This window comes from Beta vulgaris, chromosome 2 (genome assembly GCF_026745355.1).
Source record: "Beta vulgaris subsp. vulgaris cultivar EL10 chromosome 2, EL10.2, whole genome shotgun sequence".
NCBI lineage: Eukaryota > Viridiplantae > Streptophyta > Magnoliopsida > Caryophyllales > Amaranthaceae > Beta > Beta vulgaris.
In genome coordinates, this window is record NC_079203.1 from 40,190,376 (window position 1) to 40,216,093 (window position 25,718).

At 35.0% G+C, this 25,718-nt stretch overlaps 2 protein-coding genes across 3 annotated transcripts; one reads left to right on the plus strand and one right to left on the minus strand.

Moving 5' to 3' along the window:
* Positions 1-4,460: 4,460 nt before the first annotated feature.
* On the plus strand, positions 4,461-9,571 carry LOC104886540 (hypothetical protein). Its single transcript, XM_010670989.4, has 2 exons — positions 4,461-4,657; positions 7,986-9,571. Exon 2 carries the CDS (start codon positions 8,022-8,024, stop codon positions 9,291-9,293), a length of 1,272 nt encoding a protein of 423 aa, XP_010669291.1. The 5' UTR covers positions 4,461-4,657; positions 7,986-8,021; the 3' UTR covers positions 9,294-9,571.
* A 5,426-nt stretch (positions 9,572-14,997) lies between these two features.
* LOC104886542 (pentatricopeptide repeat-containing protein At5g10690) lies at positions 14,998-25,526 on the minus strand. 2 transcript variants are annotated; one of them, XM_010670990.4, is made up of 12 exons: positions 25,163-25,522; positions 24,828-25,010; positions 24,005-24,137; positions 21,942-22,039; positions 21,551-21,712; positions 21,383-21,451; positions 21,045-21,180; positions 17,781-18,013; positions 17,567-17,644; positions 16,911-16,979; positions 16,250-16,426; positions 14,998-15,395 (listed from the first exon to the last, which is right to left on the minus strand). In XM_010670990.4, the coding sequence occupies exons 1-12, from the start codon at positions 25,370-25,372 to the stop codon at positions 15,138-15,140; spliced, it is 1,806 nt and encodes a 601-aa protein (XP_010669292.1). In that variant the 5' UTR covers positions 25,373-25,522; the 3' UTR covers positions 14,998-15,137. The 2 variants fall into 2 exon arrangements, with proteins under 2 accessions (XP_010669292.1, XP_010669293.1); XM_010670991.4 differs by lacking the exon at positions 14,998-15,395 and adding an exon at positions 15,419-15,573 and having other exon boundaries at positions 25,163-25,526.
* Positions 25,527-25,718: the final 192 nt, after the last annotated feature.

Here is a 25,718-nt window from a genome sequence, read left to right on the forward strand (position 1 = left end):
ATAAAAGCATGGAATGGAATTTGCTCCAGTGGTTAGTAGAAGAAGTGTAAAGCATGAATGAATCATAGTGCGGGGTTTGACTCCTCGCTAGTCAAATTATGTTTTTTTGCTTAGCTTTCTTTTTTCTTTTTCGTTACAGGGTATTTTAACTTAATTCTTATTTATTCTTTGCAGGATAAGGACAAGAGAGAGGAAGACGAGGCCAATGAGTGTATGACGAGAGTTGCAACTTTTGTGCTGTATATTTGGAGGTGCATATGGAGCAACAACAAGCTTTTTAGTAGAAAGTAGAGGATTGAGGCTAAGCTAGGTTGTTAAGTCTCGGTTGATGATGGGAAATTAATTTAATGATTTTTTAGTGGGTGATTATAAGAGAAGGAGAGGGTTTCTCTGAGAACTATTTCTTCTGGTTTTGGCAGGAGTCCATATTCTACAACAAATTATTACAACGTTCAAGCAAAGCATTCTAGCAAACGCATGATTACAAAATGAAATATCAGAAAGCATGAATGAAAAGATAAGCTTCAAAGTATCAGGAACAACTAAAGTTGATTTAGGAAACTCGAGATGGACAATGCAACCCAAAAAAATCGAAGACTATGCATGATTACTTCTCCCACTAATATCAGTTCCAGATCAGATGCAACCACAAGCAATGACACACCAATTATGCTCCCAATTACAAATACCAGAAAAATTCTTTTGCAATTACAAAAGATGGATAATCACTTGAATGAAAAATGATTGCAGAATGTACAAAATTAGAGTCCAAAATATGGCTTTGATCAGATACCCACCAAAAGATAACTCCTTTTTGAGCAAATAACTTATCCGAATTTAGAGTAGATCTCATAATTGACAATCTGACACTCAAGAATACACAAATTCATGGAGAAAACACAACAACTTCTTAAATTGTACCTGGTTTTTCAGCTTAATTACAACTTTTGTGTCCAAAAACCATAAGAATTCTTCAACCCATAAACAAAAAAAAAAAAACATCAAAAACAAAAAGGAACAGTTAAGCAAACCTTGTTGTCTCATAGTAGAGACTTCAAAATTGATCACTTAGAACTTAATTGATACTTAGCAACTATCAATTTTTTGCAGTTGAGTGGTGTAAATCAGGTCAAATAATTTCTCATCCTCAAGCTTACATATTCTACACCAGAGTTTATTATATTCATTATTTCATATTAAACTAGATAGATTTGAAAGCCATTCAAACTGAAGGACTATTTGTTATAATAGTGAGAAGCCGTGGTTCAGAGATATTAAGGCATATAACTTGAAGAAGTCACCGACCCTAAAATTCTCATAGCAATTGAAATTGAAGAACATACATTTGATGCTCGACTGGTAATCTAAATTGCGACTCTTTGCTTGAGTTTTATTGAATAATTTCACCTACTTTCTGCGTTGAAGACTTGAATTTCGTAGATATTCGTGAAATCTTGAATTCTTCCTCTTCCTTTGTTTTGCAGATACTCGTGAATTCAGGAATTCATGAATTAAGAATCTCGTGAATTCCTCTTCCTCTTAGTTGATAATCACAATTCTCATACATTAAGCAGTTGAAAGATTTCGGAGATTGAAAATTTTTTCAAGCAGATATTCTTAGGGTTTCTTAATACTCGATTAGTTACATTGTGAATGGGTTTTTTTTTCTTGTTTTACGAAAATGTAAGGGTATTAAGTTAGAAGTCTTTTTTGTAAAGGTTTTGAACTTTCATTAAAAAAATAGAGGGAAAGATCATTAGTTGTTGCCATAAATAATGTCTAATGCGACGACCACCCTTAATTGTCTTGATGTATAATCCCATCTAATGCAACGACAATAAGCAAGTCGTTGCAACGGATATACCTAATGCAACGGTTATTATAAAGTCGTTGCAATAACTTAATTTATGAACCTAAATTGAAATGGGTCATTGCAATTGATGATCCTACTGCAACGGTATAAAAAAACAATGCTTGAAGGCTCACATTACTTTGTTACTTTCATTGATGACTACAACAAGAAGGTATGGGTCTACTTCATGAAGAGGAAATCTGAGCTTCATGAGACTTTCAAGAAGTGGAAAGCTGAGGTAGATAATCAAACTGAAAAGCAGATTAAGTGCATTAAGTCTGATAATGGAGGTGAGTATAAATTGGCAGAGTATACAAAGCTCTGTGAGGAGAATTACATCATTATGAAGAGGATTGTTCCAGGTAAACCTCGACTAAATGGAGTCGCAGAGAGGATGATCATGACACTAACTGAGAGGGGCTAGAAGTATGAGGTTGCATGCAGGGCTACCTAAAACATTCTGGACAGATTCAATTAGTATATCAACTTACTTGATCAACAAGGGACCATCGGTTCCATTGAAGTTCAAGCTACTAGAGTAGGTTTGGAGTGGGAATGAGGTAAATCTTTCTTTTATGAAATTATTTGGTTATGTTGCGTATGTTCAATCTGAGAAACGTGACAAGTTATACCCAGTTATATTATTGGGTTTGGTTCTGAGAAGTAACTTTGTGGAAAATTGGTACCTAAAAAATTGGTAGCATTTAACGACCTTTGGGTCTAACTTGTCGTGTTTCTTTTCTCTCTCTCCTACTTCCATTTCTTTTGCAACTTCTTTTCTCTCTCTTCCCGCCTTCCAAAAATTCAGATCTTGTTAATTCAAGTTCAAATTACATAAAAAAAATACCAAAACAATAATCTAGACGTTCTTGTGTTTCTTTTGAGACCAAATTCTTTTATTTTTATGTCGTTTGAGAAATTTTTTTTTGTATGTTACAAACAAAAGCCCTCTTTTTCTCTGTTTTTGTTTTGTTCATGTTGAGTTTGATTTTATACTTTCAAAATTTTGGATTTGAAAAGTAGGTTTTGGTATACATTGTTCATTTTCGAAAATCGAATTTCAAGAATTTTCTTGATTTTTTGTTCCGAATTTTTCCTGATTTTTGAATGATTTCCACATTTTGGTTAGTGAACTAGTGTTATTTTTCGCATTTTTTGCTCTAATTTGTACTGTAACTAATTTCTAGCAATTATGTGTTCATTTTGCAGATTTTGGTTAAATTGTTCTACATTTACATGTCTGATGAAGATGTTGAGCTTATAACTTTAATCAAGGAGTTTAAACCCATTTGATTTTTGCTTAATTGTTGTTCTATATAGTGGGCCCCACTCTTTCCTTGATCTATGTGAAAAACAAATATAACAACATTTTTAAGACAGATGGAGTAACAACTAAATAAAAGCAGAGATAGTATATCTTTCTTGAAATTTGATTTAATTTAGTAAAATGGTTTTCGAGTTTCATATTAAAAAAAAAAAAAGTAAATTTCTACGTGGCATATAGGATGTCACAGTTCCAAACTTGACAAAATCCATGTAAGAAATAATGTTGGATATCTAACATGAAGCCCACGAAACAAAGATTTTAGCCGGTCATCACGTACTCAGCCACGCGCAAATATTGCATTTCGTACTTCACGCGTACACATGATTTTACATCATTAATTGATATCTTTTCGTTTTTGTACGACGTGGCCTCATCGAATGTGTGTTCGAATTGTTAGCCGTATCAATCTTGATACTAATGTAGTCATTTTAGCAAACTTGATGTCTTCATCTAACTCCAAAATACAAGTCGTGCTTCAATGTTACCGCAATATAATTTGACTTTTTTGCATGTAATATTTATAGGAGTACAATATTAAGATTTTATGAAGATTTTGATCTATCGTTTTTCTTCATTTTATGTTTTGTTTGTTTTGTATTTTTGCTCATTTGACATTTTTATGCTCATTTAACAAAGTTTTTGCTCATTTTTACGTTCTTTCTCAATTACATTTTCTATGCTCATTTTTACGTTTTTCTCATTTTAATTTTTATTTTACATTTTTGCTCATTTAATGTTTTCTACACATTTTATACTTTTTCTCATTTTAGTTTTCAATTTTTTTTTTTTTTTGAAAATTAAAAACCAAAAACTGGAAACCAGAAAAAGCGGTTTTCACTTTTCAGTTGTCAGTTTTCAAAATCATCATGTTCTCATTAAATTTGACTAATTTTTTTTATTTATTATAGAACATATATTATATGACTCAATAATATCGAACGGGGACTAAAAAATTAATAGTTCTTCCAAATGTTGGAAATGACATCGATAAAATGATAACCAACCAACTAGATTTGAAACTTAATAGATGTAGGTTTATCAACTAGTTTGGGCTTCTAACTCAACTAGGTTTGAAACTTAATCCTCCTATCCAAGGTAATCATACGCGCCAACAACAAGAGTGGTCTAAAGAAAACTTGAAAAAGTCAACCCTTCCTCATATCCGAATTGGCATGATATTATTGGTTGATACTCTTGTGCGTAATATGCGCCCTACTTATTTCCAATTTTCCTCTGCTTTTTAATTTATTTAGCAATTTTCCTTTAATTTTCTTTTTTCAATTTACTACAACGTTTAAGGTATTAATTAATCAAAGACAGCAAATATTCTCTCTCTGATCCTCTCTTTCTTTTTCTTGTTTGGCCTCCTTCTTCATATACCTCTCATTTCCTCAACCTCTTCTTCTTTTCTTATTTTTCTTCATCTTCATTTTTCATCAATGGAGTTATAGCCCAAAGAAAAAAAGAAATAAAAAGAGGTAATTCTATTTCTCAACACTCTTTATTATTATCATTTTTTTTTGCACTTAATTAATCACCATAATTCTTTTGTGATGCCTTAAAACTTTTGTATGTTGATGATAATTAATTTCCCCTTTTTTCAATATATTTTAAAAAGAAAAACTTATTTGTTCATGTTATTTCAAAAGTTATGTGTTTAGGTTTAAGCCTTTGAGGGTTGATTAAATATTCTAACTTTTTTTCATTTAATCAATTGGTAGAATTATCTTTAATTACCATTTTAGTTTGTAATACAATTTGGTTAAATATCATTCATAATACAACTCAAATGGTTGAAATTATGTTAATATGTGATATTATCCAATGGTTTGGGGCTAAATTTCGTTAATCATTTTTCTAGGTAATGATAATAATATTGCATATGTTTTAGGATGATCATAGCCTTTAGCATGACTTGTTCCTCCTTCTTGACTTTTCATTGGTGATGAAAAGGACAATGTCAATATTTTATGAAGATGACATGCCTCCAACTATGTGAAGTTGACAAATTAATCACTTGTTTGAACTACATTGATAGAAGGTGGCCATCAATATGATCATCCAATAAGCAACATCTTAAGTATTGTAACATCTAAATTAAATTTGTATGTAAAATGTGTAAAACTATTAGGTCTCTTGAAAAAAGGTGTAAAAATTTATATTGAGAAATATTTTTTTTAAGTTACATACAATTTTTTTCCCAAATTACTAGCTTGCTTTGGATTATGGATATATCAAAAAGATTTCACCGCTTTTAATATTTTGACGTAGCTTCAACAATCTTGCATACAGTCAAATTATGTAGGACCTTATTATGTCAATAAGAATTATTTCATACAAATCAAATACATAAAACTGTAATAGGTTTATTATTTTTATAACACTTAAGGTGTGTACCTTAATTTGATTATTACTTCTTTATCAATAACATTTTTGTTTTTGATGAGTGAATAAAATAATCAAATGATGCATCAAAAGAAAAGAGGTAGTGTAATATAAGAACTGTGATAATTGATTCTTTTGCGATCGAAAAAAGGAAAAAAAAAAATGGTGTGACATTGACTTGAAGTTTTTAGATGTTAATGGACCAAATTGTATAATGAAATCATTTCTTGTTTGACAAAATATTCTTAAAGCTTTCCTCTTTTGTCTTTCCTTGGAAATTTCTAAATATGTATATTACTATATACATAGTCAAATGAAAGTTTATGAGCCCCTCACCTTTAATTATTAGGGCACGACATAAACTAGTACATGAAAAACACCCTTTACCCTACAAGTCCAACTAGTAGATATACATGCCCCATCATCAATTTTACTTAGCAATGGGTAAAGATGATGATGGCGCACGGTATTTATAGTTTTTCTTGTTCTTTTTTACTATAGTTTATAGATTACTGAATACTTATACAGGAAAAATCACTTTTTTATAACTTTGTATCAAGTATTTGCTTGGGATTTAAGAGAGGAGGGAGGTTGGGAATACCTGACTTGTAATGAGCTTTTAGGTAGGAACCTTATGCGAGGGCAGCCCAGAAGAATTCTTCTTCTTATTTTTTTTATAAAAAAAAATAATAATGAAAAGAGTAAATTTAGATGCACACGTTTGGGGTCCACCCAAAGCCTTTAGCAAAGCTCACATATAACAAAAGCAATCTGGCACACGAAAAAGCCTGGCATATTTCTATGCCCATATTTAGCAATGTCATACTATCATTTTTTTATTAGCAAAGATAATTGGTGTGGAAATCAATCCCTGTTAGACTACTAACCTGTAGGGCAGGTCAGTTCGGAGGCCATAAGTAAATGCCGAACATATTGTTGGAATAAGAATTCAGACCTTTAACCATGCCTTAAAATTTGAGTGGTACTCCACTGAGGTACCACCTCTCCCTCCCAATATCATACTACATTAATAACTAAATTCCTTTTTTCCTTAGCAAAATCATACTACATTAATAACTAAATTCCTTTTTTCCTTAGCAAAAAACAAAAACTGATTCTTTCTTTTCCATAAATTATCCCCCAAAAATACTCTTTTCATCCAAAAAATAATAATTTAACTCTTAATAAAAACTTTATCAATTTTGACCATTGTTTTTCGAAATAATAAATTAATGTATGATGTATGTACATTAAGCATAGGCTAGAACCCATATATATTTATAATTTCATGGAAATATCTTATTATATATGTTACTCATTGGTATTTATATAAAAAAAGTAATACTACGGTGATTCTTAAACATCGTCTTGAAATTACTTAAAATCGCCTCAAATTCATTTTTATAAACAATTTTACCCTTTCCTCTTTTCCACCACCTACCACCCCCACCACCACCACCTACCTCTCCTGCCGTTTAACCCTCTCCTCTTTACCCCACCACCCCCACCACCACCTACTTTCCCAGTTCCCACTCCCATTTCACCCTCTCCTTTTTCCACACACTGCCATTACCCCAACCACCACCACCTGCGACATCATCCTCCACCGCCATCACCTACCTCCCGCGACATCATCCTCCACCGCCATCACCTATCTCACCCTTCCGTAACCACCACAGCCACCACGCAAAAGGCTCAAAATTTTTTTACATTGCGAACGTCCGGCCAGGACGTTCATGCCATGGGGCGAACGTGAACGTCCTGGCCGGACGTTCGTACCATGGGGCGAACGTCCTGGCCGAACGTTCGCAATGTAAAAAAAATTCGAGCTTTTTGCGTGGAGGTGGCGATGGTTACGGGAAAGGTGGTGGTTGTGTGCGACGAAATGGAGGTGAGGGTGGTGGAGTGAGGTGGGTAGGTGGTGGTACGCATATGGTGTTGAAGAAGGAGAGAGAGGGGTAATTTCAATGGAGGTGAGGGTGGTGGATTGAGGTGGGTGGGTGATGGTGGCAACCAGCAGGAGGTGAGTGGTGGTGGTGGCAGCCAGCAGGAGGTGAGTGGTGGTGGTGGCAGCCAGCAGGAGGTGAGTGGTGGTGGTGGTGGTCATTTAAGAATAAAAAAGAGAAAGGTTATAAATGTAATTTTTTAGTTTTTTTGGGGCGATTTTAAGTAATTGTGTGGCGATGTATAAAAGTTCAACATACTGATGGTAAGCATGTATATGTATACTCCTATCTTCTTTCATTTTTTTCAATTCTATTTACTTTATACGAAAATCAATAACGTGAATTTGTATGTTCATCATGTCAACTTTATTTAACATTGGTTTCTTATTTTTTGCACCTAAGTTGAGTCATATTGAATCTGCTTCATTTTACTAATGCTTCTTTTTTCTTCCTTTACACCTTGAAAAAAATGCAGGTTGAGTTTAAATTTCATAATTAAAAGGGAAAACAAATGGCAACATCATTAAGGGGAAATGCAGGTAGTAAGGAAAAGAGGGGAACATCTCCTTCAAGTTCTATCATGAAGAGATCTCCTAAACCTTCCACTTCTTCCCCAAGTGATGAACAATCCAATCCTCCTGCAGAGTCTAACAAACCTGTCCCTAACTATCTCAAACCTACCATAAGCTCGAGCCACGATCACTCTAGGGTCCCTAGGAAACCGATCACAGACACCTCCTCGAAACCAACTCTCAATAGGAGGAGATCCTTCGAACGCCCTCCACCCTCATCCCAGGTTCAGAGGGCTGTTCGAGGTCTCCCTAGTGGGACCCGCGATGTTAAGCCTCTAAGATCAACTTCCTTTTCAAACAAATCAACCGCTTCTTCTGCCTCCTCCTCAAGGCCAACCTCGGAGAAGCTGTTTGCTAGGACCTCAAGTTTGAAGGATGGGAAGGTGGACCCACAATTGTCTAGGTCTAGGAGTACCAAAAGGAGTGGATTGTCATCATCAACAAGTACAAAGAAAGAACCAACATCTTCATCTTCTTCCACTAAGAAGGCTCCTAAGAGTGTAAACTCGGAGTCAAGTGTCGAGTATGAGAATCGTGCATCAGTTGATCATTTGGCTATCGAGGATGACTTTGTCAATATTGATGATCATGAAGTTGAGTCTCTTCCTGAAATGTCAGAGATGCCTGAAAGCAACAAGGAACTAGCTGACCCTACTAATATAGAAATGGAGGAAGCAGTTCAGCATACTCCAGAGGCTCCAAAGGAAGCCAGTCTTGAAGAAGATCATCAGCAAGACGAGGATAAGTCAACGTTTGTTGTTGATCAGACTGTGGAAGAATCAGCTGATCATCAGCCAGAGGTTGAGGCCGCGGGAGAACAGACTCTTGTAGACAATGCAGAGGAACTTCATCAGCAAGATGAGGCTGACAAAAAGGTAACTGAAATGGCGGAGCCTGTTGAGCCGGTAGTAGATGAAAAGAAGGAAGAAGAAGCAGCAGCAGCAGCAGCAGTGGATGTAGTAGAGGCTGAAAAGGAAGAGGTCGATAAAGAAGCAAAAGATGAGAATCAAACTGTTAGCAGTCCACCTGCAGATGCTGCGACTGCGCCTGTGAAAACACAGGCAGCTTCAGCAGGGAAGAAAGATAAGCAAGTTTATAATGATGTGATTGAAGAAACTGCAACCAAGCTTAGGGGAAAGAAGAACAAGGTTTTGGCATTAGCTGGAGCTTTTGAAACCGTCATTTCTTTGCAAGACACTAACAAGAGCTGATCATCATCAATCATCGACCGTCATACATATACATACAAATATACATACACATGCACATTCTTGGAGATGATTTTGGATTGAGAGGAAGAGAGGATAAAAAAAGTTTTATTCATTGATTAATCTGTCTATTATTTTTCCCTTTTAATTAATTGTTTTTCTTTTTCTGTATTAGATCGGCTGTTTTTTGAGGTTGGAAAACTGGGTAACAGTTTGCTTTTGCTTCTGTTGATTCATGGATGCAATGTCGTACAAATTATACTAAAGCTGATTGAACTCTTCTTTTGTTCTTTTCTTTTCCTTTTTATAATTTGTGAATTGGGATTCTGCAACCCAGATGTGTGCATCTGTTTTTTCTAAATCAAACCTCTTCTCCCCAATGGAGAAAAGGGATTATACACTTGCTCAAATTTTCTTAATTGTTCCACATTGACTTTCATGCTTGCCAACACACAAATTTAACTATTAACATCTTTAATAATAAGTTGATACTTTGTATTTTTTTTTTGGACCCCATTTCGGGAATTCGTGTTAAGATGAATTTCCTCCGGGCTGCCCACACCCCCTCCCTAACAATATTGAAATTTTGCTTACACCAAGATTTGAACCTTGGTCTCCCATGTGGCCGGTGGGAGATAGGAAGGCATACCATTGAACCCAAGGGTCCTTGGTAAGTTGATATATTGTATATGTACATTAAGAGTTGAGATAAATCTAATAACAATACATGATAATATTTATTTTTATATATTTGTAAAAGAAATATGGTTAAAACGTACTATATAAATAGCGCAAAAGTTAAAGTGCAACAGTTGAAAGAAACGAAGGAAGGATTACAACTAATTAAACTATAGGAGCAAGATTATATTCCAGAAGAAACAAGGGAAAACAAAATAAAGGATGACAAATACAAAACAAAATGCCAGAAAGTTTATAAGATGAAAACATAAAACATGTTCTAGCATGACAAATTCAGTTAAGCATTCCAATATTCTCTATATTCTTCAAACTATTTCTAATATTAATTTACACTATTATTATTATTATTATTATTATTATTATTATTATTATTATTATTATTATTATTATCATTATTGCAATATCTAAGCTCCAAAGAAATCTGTCTTTCCATCCGAAGTTGACGATGAAAATTCTGAATAAACATATCTGCTCTCAAATCAATATCTTCAGTAGTGGCATTACTATCATTGCTCATACCATTGTTTTTCATCCTTGTAAAACTTCTTATCGAACTCAAACGTTTATTATTATTATGATCATTAGTACAATCTTCATTAAGTAGTTCTGATGCATCATCTTCTGAACATCCATGGTATATTCCACTTCCCAGGACATTGTTGAAGCTCAAATGACGGGTGTAACGTCGCATAGTTGGTGGAGTCCGAAGGGTCGACGATATCGAAGCTAAGCTCCATTGTCTGCGCTTATAAGTTGATGTGATTAATAGAAAATTAAGCTTCTTAACAGCTTTTCTAAGTTTGTTTAGCAGTGAATATTTGTTGGCAGCATATTCATGAGGATTCATTTTTGTTGCTTTGAAATAAGTATGGGAGTTATTTGTGTACAAGTTAAGAAGTGGTAGGATATATATAGTGTTAAGTAATTGAGAGAAAATTGTGAAGAAAGTTACTCGGTTTAAATGAGGGAAGCGTGTTGAAAATTGATTAATGACTTGTGAAAGATAATAAACATGAACTTAGATTGAAGGGGGATTTACATGAAACTGATTAAAGTGAACGTTAAGAAACAAAGGTTTGGTTTGCCACCTTTTTGAGAGCCTTGTAAGTTTCAACTTTAATTTCACTGCTAAAATCTCTCCTTTTCTTGATATCTATCAGAATTTTTACTGTTAGATGGTTCAGTGAAACTACTCTATTTGTGATCTTGATCATAAAAGTTCGACGTCCCTTTTAAGGGACATCTATACAAATATATTAAAAGATATGTGAAAGAAAATCTATGTGACACGTGACACTCTCCTCAAATTTCTTTTTTAATGCAAACACTTTATATTCATATATACTCCTCACTTTTTAAAAAAAGTGCAAATGTAAGGTATCGAACACGTGACCTTTGAAATGAAAAATAAGAGCTTAACCATCTATACACTATGACTTTGTTGTAATGTTTTAAATAAAATATAATAAAATCTTGTAATAATTGTAGTTTACTAAAAAGACTTAACAAGTACATACTCCCTCCGTTTTTTTATTGCTACATTGTTGTATGCACAACCATTTATGCAATATCACTTTCAAGCTTTTTGGAAGGTATTTTTTGATCCATTTAATGTAAAATAATGAGAAAAAGTGAAAAAGTAGTATTTTTTGGTGGAAAAAGAGAAGAACAAATATAAAAGTATCAATTTATGATGGGTCAAGTACCCCAAATAAGAAAAATGTAGCAATTAAAAAAAAAATCATTTAAGAAAAATGTAGCAATTAAAAAGAAACAACCATTAAAATGTAGCAATTAAAAAAAACGGAGGGAGTACATCTTTGACGCTCTTATTACGTAACTTGCAAGAGAATATTGATGTCATATTCTCTTACCACAATTACTTTTAAGATATTGTTTTCAAACTCAAAGCTTTCAATTTTTTTGTACTTATCACGTCGTGACGTGAATTTTTCAATTTCTTAATGGACAAAAAATACAAAAAGTAGCAAAACAAATTATAAAATAAAAAAATAATAACATATTTGTTTATTGTAATTAATCCGAGGCATCGCCTAGGCAAAAAAACTAGCTTTATATTCATTTGATGTTACTTTTAAATATGGAGTTGAAATACCTCATATATTATTTACTCATATTATTGTATTCTTTGTGAAGGGTATCATTAACATCTTAGTAAATTCAAAAAGTAGTCTACTATAGTTTTAGGACGGACTAAAATATAAAAATGAGCTTTCCCTAAAAATACAAATATAAATATGAGCCAAGGGCAAAAGGTTTCAAAAAGACATTTTGGTGGTTAAAATAATGATAATGTATACTCACCCCATCATCCAATATATTTTTATATTTGTTCTTTAGATAGTCTACCAATAAAAATTTATGGTATTACCTTTAATGAAAATCTCTAGTCACCCACTCTATTTATTATGGTCTCCTTATTAAGGATCTGTTCTCCCCAATTTATTTTCAGTTCAGATCAGTTCAGTTCAGTTCAGCTCTTGACAATATTTTTACTCTCACATATCACTATTCATTTCAGTTCAATTCAATTCAGTTCAGTTCAGTTCAATTCAGTTCAGTTCACATCAGTTTAGTCCAGCTGTTTTATGCCGAAGAGAACAGGCTCAAAGGCTTGTTCTTTTCGGCATAAAACAACTAAACTGAACTGATTCCAACTAAAGTGAACTGATTCCAACTCAACTGTACTGAATTAAATTATAAATAATATAAATGATAATTGGAATCGAACTGAACCGAATTGATTGCAACTGAACTGAACTGGATTGGAAATAAGCTGGGGAGAACATGCCCTAAAACATACCCATGCTCTCTCTCATAATCTTTATTTAATTAGTTCCATACACCCATGTGTAGGGGTGCTCACAAAAACCGAAACCAAAATGTCGTAGTAAAAAATCGGAAAACCGGCCAAAAATGGGCGGTTACCAACCCGGACATTTTGTGATTAAACGGTTCGGTAACCGAAGCGTTAAAAAATACGGTTAAACGGTATGGTTACAGTTGGTAAACCGAAAAACCGGATTAATTTATTTTATTTTATTATTATTTAATTTTTTATAATAAATATATTAATTAATTATTTTTTTTATTAAATGCAGTATTTTAGTAAGTAAAGTAGTGTAGAGTGTAGAGTTTATGGGCTCATTTATGTGAGAAAACATACATCAGTAAGTAAACCCAAAACCAAAAGTCAAAAAATATGAGAAAGCCCAAAAGTCCAAGATAGAGTAATTGACACTCATCACTTCATCAGTGATAAGATTCAGCTCTAACTCTCTAAGCCCTAACTTTCCTCTTCGAGTTAGCAGAACTAGGATTTCCATTTTCGACTCTCATCACTCTCGCTCTCTCTCTTTCTCTCATGATTTTTTTCGAAGATGACGATAAGGATGAACTACTCTCTGCTATAGTTTAGAGATGATTGTGAACTACTCACTATGAACTACCAACTTGTAATAGTTTAGAATTTTGTGCTTGTTTTTTCTTAGAACTTTGAAATATGTATTCATTGTATTGTATGTTGTGGAATGTTTTTAGAGATGATTGTCTTTTATAGAGAATCTTGGTATTAATGGTATATTATATATGTTGAGAAAAATTTGAAATCTAACATATAAAATTAGTGAAATAATTTGATAAAACTTGAATAACGGTTAATGGTTGACTGTAAAACCGTACCGAAACTAGTTAACTATTTATGCAGTAACCGGTTTGAACGGTAACAGTTACGATTCACTATGGCGAATCGATACTTCCGGTTACCGTCCCAAACATTTTATTTCGGTACGGTTAACTACCCATAAACACCCCTACCATGTGAGGTAAGTCCTTTCAGGAACACCATCTCTCGATCCAATTTATTCCCACTTTTGCACTATCTACAAAAGCATACTCTCTCCTCCTAAGAATTATTAAAATCCGTTTCCAAATCCAATAGGAAGTTTATTGGAGGATTTACTTGTATGAAGTTTCTTTACTTAATGAGTTAATTATGTCATATCCCTTCTAGCAGTACAAGTCTATCATGTTCCCAGGTGCACTTAACTGTAGGTAGGTGTACGTTGTAACCAATGCTATCAATTTGCTCATTTGGAGTATCTTTGTTTGCGTATTTGAAGCTATCCAAATGAGCAAGTATGATAAACAAATTCAATAGCTTTGGGTAGACTTATACCTAAATCTAGGTATACACAATTAACACCTAAAAATTTCTAGGAATTAATACAATTTGACAAAACAATGGGAGTAAATGAGTAATTAAGAAGTGATGGCATAAAAAATCAATTAATGGTGAGCTAAATGAAACAAGATATAAACAATGGATGGTTTTTGGGGGCGTAAAAAAGAACTGGACCCTATAACATCATCTGCTCATGTGTTTAATACACATTGACAGAAGTACAGATTATCATGCTGATGTTCTCGACTAAAACTTAGTTCAACCCTAACGGCTAACTACCAAAAATTTTATATACCAAGAAGACGAAGTTATATACATTTGGCTTATGCTTTTTTTTTTTCTCTTTTTGTTGTAAATATTTGTAAATACTCCAGTCATCAAACCTCCTAAAAAAAACCTCCTCATCTTTACCTGTTTGTAAAATGCAAAAGCAAAGCTTGAGAGCATATGAACCAAACCCAATTCAACATTCAAGCAATGAGATGGTCCGGCTTGGGATGAATCTCAAACAAAAAAGATAGGCATAATACTCACCACATGGCGAAGTCTCGTAAGTGGAAGAAAGAGAAAGCAAAAGTCGATGTCTCGATGATCACACCAATCTTTCGTTCACGAGAACTACATAGGTAAAGATTAAGGCTAAATAGTGAACTTGTCCCCTCCACATACAAAATGCACCCTCCTCATGTTTGGTGGATAATTGTTCACTAGATACTCTTAGCCTTGGTAAAACCATGTTAAGAAGAGTTATTTACCATTTGTTATTATATTTAGAAAAGGGTAACACCGGGGACATATATTGAGTTTGCTTAAGATATGATGATTGAAGTTGGTCATTAAGGATAAACCTTTTTTTTTAGTGCCAATGATTCCTAAAATTCATATCCCTATCACCTAATATGTAGATAGCAAATTCTACAGGAAAAGAAAACTAAAAGTTGAGTTTATGAAGGTCTTACAAACCGTAAAGAAGTATTTTGCCCTGGCACCTTTGTGGTAGGCTTAATAAGCTTGTGTAATTGCTCATAAGTAAAAACTCCAACAGGCCTAGCGCCGAAAGAGCTGTACATGTTGCTATATTTTACGACAATCATCATTTTGTAGCGCTTCTCCAAGATTTGATCAATCACACGGCCAGCTGATGTTGCGGCTGCCACATATGGAGGAGGGCTCTTCATCATTGCTGAGACTGGTAAATTTAGCTGCAGCATCATGTCAAGCACATATGAATTCTGTTAAGTCAATACTCGACCTTGTGCTTCCACACATGAGATAACAGAGCTGCTGACAGATGATTATGCAATAGTGGGCCAAAGGGGACATATCCTCAGCTTCTAAATAATCCACAACTACTTCATGCATTTGACCAATTGATTATAGCTGCATTTAAACAGGTGTCTAATTAAAAATCACTAACAAAGGCTTCTCAAGGATCCCTAAGGTCCGGGGGAGGCTAAAAGTATGGCTGTTTTCATCTGTGAATTTGCTTACTGACAGCCCAGTACACATCTATACAGCAACGGCAATGGCTACATTTATGTTCCTGAAACCCTTAGCTGTCTCTGTACTAATGAAGCCCAGAATGATTGGGACTTTAGGTTTTTCTGTTTCTGAAACCCCAGCCGTGTCGTACTACTTCCTTTTACAAAAATTTACTCACTTGTACTTTCATACTTGCCGATGTAAAACTTTGAGCATCAATATCTCTAATTATGTATTTATAAAAATTACAAAAGTTTGATTTTCAAAAATACAGATTGAGACAAATCAAACAAGATCCCACATGACTATATTTTTGGTTACATATAAAGGAAAAATGATGGTCTAAGTGGTGTAGATGAATAGTCCCAAAATACACAGTGTAACCATTTTTCTGAAAATGGAGGGAATACATAGGCAGACATTTCAATGGATTCCCTACAGTCTCTAGTAAGTGATTCAAGACTAAACTAATATAGCACTCCAGGATAAAATCAAGCTTATGTTAAAGATTAGCAGAAATGAGTTAAACATCTAAAGACATATTGATGAAAGTTTTTCAGACAGAATAGCATACATCAGTACAATCTTCCCGATGCAGTAGTCCCACACAGTTGCCCCAGTCATCTATGACGGGCACAACTGAATCCTTCAGGAAACGCATAGCCACTTCCTTTAGCATTAAGGTAGCTTGTACAGGTCGAGCCTCTTCAAATGGAATCATGATGCTCTCCACTGAATCATCTATTGATACCTGATAGGGGAAAAAGTGCACAAGATGTAAATCACAGGTGAGTCATCTAGTTGCCCTGATGTTTGAGAAATCAGGAAACCATTAACTATCACTATCATCTATAGCGATTCACCAAGCCCCTTCTTTAACCAAGGAGATCTCAAGTCAGCAATGATTTACAAGTTCTTGTTAAAATGACATTTAATCATATAAATAGATGATCTGCATGAATGTACTTCGTCTCTTCATATGCCATATGTATTAATTTTCATAATATTATAAAAGGCAATTAATCTTAGAAAAGTTCTTGAGTCTCTAGCTGCTTGTATAAAATACCAATGGTCAGCAATGTGATGCATAACGGGTAACTCCAAACAATCATAATCTTATCACTTTCATAAAAAGCTAGCAATTCGCTATGCCGGGTCAGATACCCAATTCTATTAGTACCAACGCTAAATGGCAGAAATTTTAAGATCATGTGAGGGAGAGAGGTCAAACATACCTGTGGCAAAATATAAGGATAAAATACGGATCGGTCAAAGCCCAACAATGCCTCTAGGCGTACAGCAGCCTGGATTATATAGATAAATGTTATGAACTGACATAGCTTGGAGTGAATTAAAGAAACAGATCCACGAAATAAGATGATTTTGATTGTAAATTCTGGAAAAAACAGTAAAATAAAGTGATAACTACAAGCTATCGAGAAGCTTGCACTCTCCCAATACCAAACTAAACTCTCAACAATTTTTAACATAATTTTTCTCTCTTTACTATACTCTATTTATATAGATGTTCCTACTCTCTCCTCTATCAAGCTTAGCTTCCTTCCTCCCCAAGCTAATCATAACAAACTAATGTGCATTACCAAAAGTGCCCCTTCCCCTTGGCCAGTCTATGACAATATATCAACACATTCAGAGTAATAGTAACAAATGAAATGTTAATGATGTTTACTATAATAGTCCAGAACAAAAGAGATAATAGTTAAGGATTAAAAACACTTATTATTCAGGAGATGTTGGCCTAATTATTCAAACTTAACCAATCTGATAACCACCCCCCCCCTCCCAAAAAAAAAAACTCTTTTCTAGGTCCTAGTTATGGGACTATGGGAGCGGAATGTTGCATATGATTCAAACTGTTAGAAATGCATACCTGGCCACCTGGACTTGTCCAAGATAGTCCTTTCCATCTAGTGTTAACATCTGAAAGAATTTGTATACCGACTTCAACCTGACATATCAAAGAAAACCAGCAGCAAATTACTAAGATGGTAGAAAGGGGTAGAAACTCTACATTTGAAACATTCTGTTTAGTAAGCGGCTAAGTGCAGAATAAATGCACTAGAATAGTTGCAGGGCAAAGGAACCTGGCCAGCATTCAAAGCTGCTTCCATTAGAAGGTGATCAGCTGCTTCCTGAACTGCAGGTTTGATAGTTCCTGAAGAATCAAGCCACATGCGATGGCGTAAATTCTTCACCAACCAAAAATCACCTGTACAAGCCAAAGCACGCATCAAGGAAAGATAAAGATGAGGCTTTGGACGTAGATCTGACTTTTCTCCTGCCATCTTTAAAATCTTCCCGAACACACATAAAGCACCTGAGAAAGCCATTAATATTTACTTGTCAGAAAGTAATATTAGGTTAGAACAAATGACTATATGTCTATATATCCACATTGAAGAAGCCAAAAGCCAGGAACAACATTTGCAGTTTCACTAATTGACACAAAACTTTCCACTTCAATTTCAAATGAATAGACCAGCATGCTCTTCCCCTGCCCTCGAGCCATGCAGCCAAATTCACAATAAGAAAAGAAAACCTGGTTAAGAATGAAGATGTTTTTTATCTTCAAAGAAAGCAAAGCATTTTCCAAAGATAGGATCCACGAACAAGATCCGTCAAGCCCTCTGCTTTAAAATAATTAAGATTTGAGAGTTCACGACCTTGGAACACCTTAATCTGTGAGCATATTATTCAAAACTAAAGGATTTTTATTTTTCTCCTCCTTTTTCTCCACCCATTCTTATACCAGAAGCAGAAGTGAGGGACAAGGCTGAAGTTGCTGTTTTATGTGTTAGCAGAAAAGAAGAATCAGCTTTGGAATTGATGTAAGCCTTTAAGTAGAAACAATCTGTGATGAATTCAGAAGCTCCTGCTCCTCTTTACTTTTCCTCAACGCCTCATCCATACTCGCCGAGATTTGCTCAGCAATTGTGGCCTTCGCAGCTTCCATGGCGATTCCTACAGAGGTAGTGATTCGCTCGGCAATAGAGGTATGAAGTTCCGTCATCTGAGCCTCTAAAATTTCCAGTCGCTGGGTGGTTGTAGGTGGGGCCATGGTCTCCAGAACAGTAGCTCTGATACCACTTGTGATGAATTCAGAAGGATTTCACCACTTCACGACTCTACTCAAGCACAACAAGCAACCTCAAACAATTGCAACCAGAAAACAGAGTAAAAAGTAAGATTAGAGAGAAAAAGAAATAGACAGGAAGGTTCTTGTATATAACCAGGAAGGAAAATAATCACAAGATAATGGTGAGCTTTCGAGAGGCTCCCAACTCTCCCAAGGGCCAAGTTCCTTACCAAAAATCTCAATGCCTTCTTCTCTCCTCCCTTCCCATTTTTATTGTTACTCTGCTGCCTTTTTGCTAACAACCTCTGACATCATAATTACAATATATTCCTTTCAACAGAATTTGTAAACTATTCCTGATTTACCCCTTTTTCTTACGCCTCTGATAGGTGAGTAGTGGAGTGGTAGTTTGGTGCATCACACAATCCTAGGGTGGCAATCTCTACACTAGGTAGAGATAATCTACAGGAGGTGAAAGTTGCAATGAGTCAAATCTTAGATGTTGATCCAAAACTGCACTAGGACTCTTGTTGAAATCAATGTATTTGTTACTTAGATGTGCATCAGTTTGACCCATTTGATGAGAGAGTGATGAGAGAGAAAGAGAAAAGCCAAAAAAGCTGATATTGCAACTTTATTAGACTTCCATAAAAGGAAAGTGTTGCAACCTTTAGAGAACACAGGAAGTATGATTTTCATAGGGGCTCCCCGGAAAGCCTTTAAATGGTTAGCTTAGCGATAACAAACCAAACTCTATGTCAAAGGTGTCTTACTATGCCTGTAGACACTTCCTTGTATCTACCAACTCACAGCTGAAGGACTAGCGCAAGTCAGGCAACATGAACAAAACTCTGCCTAAATTTAGATGAATGAAACTTGGAAGATATTACTGTCCTTTTCTCCTGTAGTATAGTTTTAAAAAAAAGTAAAACGATCAAAGTACAACAAAATGAAATAAAACCTAGAAAAATCCCCATGAAGAGAAACTCGATGGTGGCTTAGATATAACATTCTAAGCCTCTATTCCTTGTATGCAAGGTGCTATATTCAATTTATATTTGGCTCCCCACAGCCATGTTCACTCCCCAATTAAAACCCATCCTATATCCTGCATTTCTTACTCATTATGCAAACACACTGTCAAAATGCCAGCAAATTCCTGGTATACATTTTACAGGCAATGCCACTGACATCCCAGTGCAGATCCTGCTGACAACACTATCTTGGGAGGATAAAAGATACAATCAATCAATGACCACAGTGAATAAAAGAGATATCCTGAGACTACTATATGTCTGGAGTATCCTTTTGTGCCTTAATTATTCCATTATTTGCCATCTTCATGCAGGATACATGGTTATACTTAAGACAGCCAACAAAAGAAATTCTGGTGAAAAATACCTTGGGCATAGGTTGATAGATGACTGAAACCAGTTATTGAAAAGTAACTAAGAGCCAGGTCTTTCTACTTGATCAACAATATTACATACAGTCTATGTTGCTCGGAGTAGGGTACCCATGTCCGACATGGGCACGTCTTCAAGTGTCAAACTCGGCTACTTTTTGGAACTTTTTCAATTTTTTGGCCCAACACGAAGTGTCCAAGTGTCCTGCCCATGTCCGAGTATCGAGGATCAAAGCAATATTACATACAGTCTATGTTGCTCGGAGTAGGGTACCCATGTCCGACATGGGTACGTCTTCAAGTGTCAAACTCGGCTACTTTTTGGAACTTTTTCAATTTTTTGGCCCAACACGAAGTGTCCAAGTGTCCCGCCCATCCGAATATCGAGGATCCAACACGGGTAATTGAGGTGAAATAAAGAGTCCGAGCAACGTAGCATACAATAACAATCAAAGCAATATTCTGGAGTCAGGTCAACCAACAAATATAACCCAATTTGAGAGGATATAAATGTATTCAGCAACAATAATCCCAGTGATTCTATTTTCTCTAAGTGCAACTATGTTTAGCAACTAATCAGCAACTGGGCTTGTTCTGAGGGATGTGGACTTGTTATCAAAAGGAAAAAAGATACGTTTGAAATAATAAGTTCATATAGCAGAACAGCACTGGTCTCAGAGTGGTAGGGAAAAGAGGCAAGTCAGATCAATACGAAGTACATTAGAGCTTGAAAAGCTAAAGCAACCAAGGAAGAAATGGCAATGTAACGTCATTCTTCACTCTTTAGACCTTAAAACTGTTTAAAAAGTTCAGGAGTCAGGAGGTGGTACTGTTTGTGATTAGATCCTGAAAATCTTTAGGCCATACCATTGGTTGAGCCACAGCTTAGCAGAGCATTGACAAGTGCAGTATAGGCAATTCGATCAACAGATAATGTTTCAGATGTATGCATTTCCATCATTATCTTCTGAACCAAATGATTATCTTTAGCAAGCGCAGCACCCTGTAGAAAAAAAAATCTCCAGCTTAGGTCTTCAAAAAATAGGTAATAGTTAGGAGTGATATCAGTTAGGAGGAGAACTTGCAAATAATTTGTGGCGATCATAAGAAACAAAATTATTCTTGTTAACTAACAAGCCATGCAGCAACCATACAACATCATAAACGAACTCCCGTTAAAGGTAGAACAAGGTGAGGTTACTAACCTTCAATAAAGTAGTATATGTTACATTATCTGGATGAAGATCATCGCAATTGTACTTGCATGCATCATCCTGTGATAAAAAAGGGGAGATATAAATAACAAATTGCATGTTCTCAGGCTCAGCATGATTTTGAGGCTCTAAACTGGCCTTTCAATACTTCCTTGAGACCTTCATTTCCTCCAAAAACTGCATTGCAGAATCTAATTTTCCTGTCTTTACTGCACCAAGGATGAGCGTATTATAAGTGAGTTTATCCGGTCTTAAGCCTTGGCGTAACATATCTTGGTGTACGGTGAATGTAGCTTCAGGACACCCTGTGGTTATGTATCCCTGGAATAAGAGAAGATGGTTATTGCCAGTATAGACAATTATTTGAAAAAGAGAAAACCGGGAGTTTATGACATGTACATGACTACATGTATATCAGAGAAACACAAATAGGTTAGCCAAATAGGTAACCTTAAAAACGTAAGACAGCAATATAAGACACAAGGGATGAAGAACGGGAAGCAAAATTAAACTTTCCTACTGCATCAAGAGTACTATTTCAGCATCACACCTTCATTAACAAGTTGTAAATCAGGTTTGATGGGCTGCCACTTTTATGGAACACAAATCCATAGCGAGCAAGAAGACCATTGGCACGGCGTAAGTCTCCTGCAGTAAACTATTGCGAATATGAAAATCTTGTCCAGGAATCTGTCAGTGCAAAACTTTATTTGCCACTATCCACAATCATTTACAAGTTCAATGGTTATCGATATTGATGCCATTTTCTCGAGAATAAAGCAAGAAAAATACTCTCCCCAAGCGGGAAGAGGAAGAGCTGACTCAGCCATATATATACATATAAAACCAATTGTAAAGAAAAAAATCCAGAGTAAGAATAAAATCTGCTGTCATTTGTTTCACATTCATTCCCTACATATTAGAGGGCATTCCAAATTCTAAAGAAGAAGATGTTCATATTGGTTGAAACGCTCAAGGTAACACCACATAATGTACGCTGTCTTTGTTCTCAGGTTAAATTATACTCCCTCCGTCTTTTTTTATTTGCTACATTTTGCCATTTAGGGGTGTTTCAATTTATTTGCTACATTTGCAAATATTTCCATATATAGTACATAGGTCCCACACTTTATTTACAAATTTGCCATCACTCCCTTCTTGATTTTGTAAATGTTTCCATATATAATACATAGGTCCTACAATTTACCTATTTGCTTTTTTGTTAATTCCATTTATGTCAATGGTCCCCACTCCCTCCTTGGTCTTTGTGAAAAAGTGCTTGTAGCAAATAAAAAAAGACGGAGGGAGTAAATAATTTGTGTACCCTGCACTTGATTATTGGTGTTTGCTCATGTCGCTTAGATAATATACCCCAAATGCAACTACTTGGCTCTGAATCAAGCAAAGCATAGGGTAATACAGAATATACTTGGAACCAATGAAGACACATGACAGAAAAACGTACAATTTCAGGCAGGTTCATATTGATTTATTGAAATTCTAACTCCAGTACTTGTTTCTAAATCCTCTGAAACCTACAACATTTTACCAAGTAATATAACTTTCGACATATATTCATATCTAGCCACCTGGCTGGAACTTAATTCATAATCCTATTCACATAGGTCTTACACTTACATCACCTTGGTCACTTCACATTCCAGGATTATGTCATCTCCAGTAACAATATTACTCAATGCACAACAAAGAGAACCTTTTTACTTTAAGCCTCCGTGTTCAATCAGTACCTCATCCTAAAATTATTAGTTACTCCAAATACTTGAACTTTCACCGTCATAATTAAAAGAATCAAGTGACTGATGAACAGGTCGAAGAATTTGGGCATAATTCCCAAAAGATATACTTCCTCCATTCTGAAATAAGTGGAACACTTCTCTCAAAAAGTCCACATAAAAGAGAGAAGTGTTTCACTTATTTTCAAATGGAAAAAGTATTTTTTTTTATCCCTCCTACGGCACATAACAGAAACTTCACAGCTATAGCATAGTAGGACTAGATAATTGGGACACTTGTGTCAGTTATGGAAAAGCCAAAGTTCCTTTACAAATTACAATAAAGAGCACTCTTTCTGGTATTCTAATTTTCAGATGTTTCCTTTTATCGCCTATCTCCATTGCCTGTCTTAAGCCTCCCCTAAAACTTCATCTTTGATTGGACATAATGCTTTCTTGATCTAGTTTGTTGTAAATAGTAAAATAATTATCTATCATACTAAATATTTCTAATTACAGAGCACAGACTACTGAACAGTAACGTCACAGAATATTAGATGATTAGGGTATTAGACTAAATGGCTTGACAATATAACTTAATGTCTTAAGGCTTCATGACACCCAAAAAATGTTTTAAGGCTTCATGCTGAAAAGAACCTGTAATTTGCTCATAAAGTAAAACTTCATGATGCTCTTCCTACCTATAGCATGATATATAATGCTAAGTCCATGGAGAGAGTTCAGAAAATTCAAACACAAACTAGAAGCAAGACATTACCATTAGATAATCCATCGCTAGATGAACTATAGAAAAAAGCTAGAATTTTAAGGAAAAACTAGCAAAAGAACTGTTATTTTTTCTTAGTATATGAAATACTACCTGCATCAATAAGAGCATTAAGCAAACCATGAAGAAGTGGTGCTGATAATTCCGGGTTTCCAACGGCATCACCTCGTTCCACAGCTTCCAGGAGTTGGAATGCTTCATCAATTCTCCGAGCCATACCCAAACCCTTCAGTTACATCAGAAATTCAGGGATTATTCAAGGAATCATCACTTGATTAATTATATACATTATACTGAGTTAAGCAATCCCAGAATCATACTTTGGATCGTAAAATCTGCAATTTTAGGTCATTAGGTTGATTTTCACATTACATCCCAGAATCATTCTTCATTGAAAGACTTTTCAAAGACCCAAACTCGATGATCACAATTCTATTACTTAAAACTATATTATAATCTATAAGCACAAATCCAGATGAGGGACATTCAGATAATAAAACTTATGACACAAGGTTTTGCGAAAGTGAATTTTGTACCCTTTTTATTTTCTTTCCAACTGTCTATATCGGTGAAGAACATATGCAATTCGCAAATCACATACACTTAAGAAATTTCCACTTAATGTTCAAGGCTAGAAAACATTCACAAGTGAACTTCAATGATTGCCCAAATTTAGTATCATGTATCATGCTGCCTATTCGATTGCTACAGAGCGAAAAACGGTTGATCATAAAGTTACTGTACAATATCATCCCATGACCATAGAGCAACTCTTTTGCAACGAAAAGACTTTATGAACCAATTACTTAAACACCATCAACTTAGGGAAAGAGACCAGATAAAGTGGACAAAAGTACCATTAACTTTGATGACAGTCACTGAAACACTCTACTAAAATATAAGTAGGATCCAATACCTTCAACAAAGTGCCATAAGAGACACTATCAACACGGCAGCTCCTCGAATTCGACATTTCATCAAACAGCTTAAGGGCAGAATCAATATCACCACAACGAATGCAAGCCTCTAAGACAGCATTCATCACAATTGTATTAAGACCTCCATATCTTCTTTTAGCTACCTCAATTTCTTCAAACACCTTTACAAATCAACCCAAAACACAAAAAAAAAAAAAGATTTCAAAAAAAACCCACATCAAAATAAGACTCAAACTTAACATATACTAAACCAAACAAGAAAAACACACAAATTCAACCCAAAAAATTAGTGGGTAATTCACAAAATTCGAACCTGATTAAGTTGTTTGCGTCGAGTGAGCTGAACAATGCGAGTAGTGAGGCGTTTAAGGTTAGATTTCCGGGTTTTTCTGAAAGAAAGATTGTTGAAAATTGGAGAATTATGAGCATGAACATAATCATGGTGGGAAGAGAGTAAATGGGAATTAGGGTTTGAGGTTGGAATGAGAAATTGGATTGAAAAGTTGCGAAATTGAAGATGCATTTTCTGAGATTGAAGCTACCCATCACCCAAAATCCATATCTCAACAAGTTTAGGAGAGAGAAAAACATAAAAGAGATTTAAGAGAATCTAGGAAGGGGATAATGCTGATCAAATTGGCGGGGAAAAGTGGGGTCCAAGATTGCAGTTTACTGGAGGGTGGTTGTACTTGTATTGGAGTAACAATAACGACCAGAAAAATCATTTTTTTCAGGGGAAAATAGATAATCAGGATCATGAGAATGTTAATCACTAATTTGAGGTTAAGATGTTAGATAATTGGGTTATATGGACCACATGGCACTTGTAAGAGCACGTAAAGAAAGTCAATCTTTATAAATCGCTACGA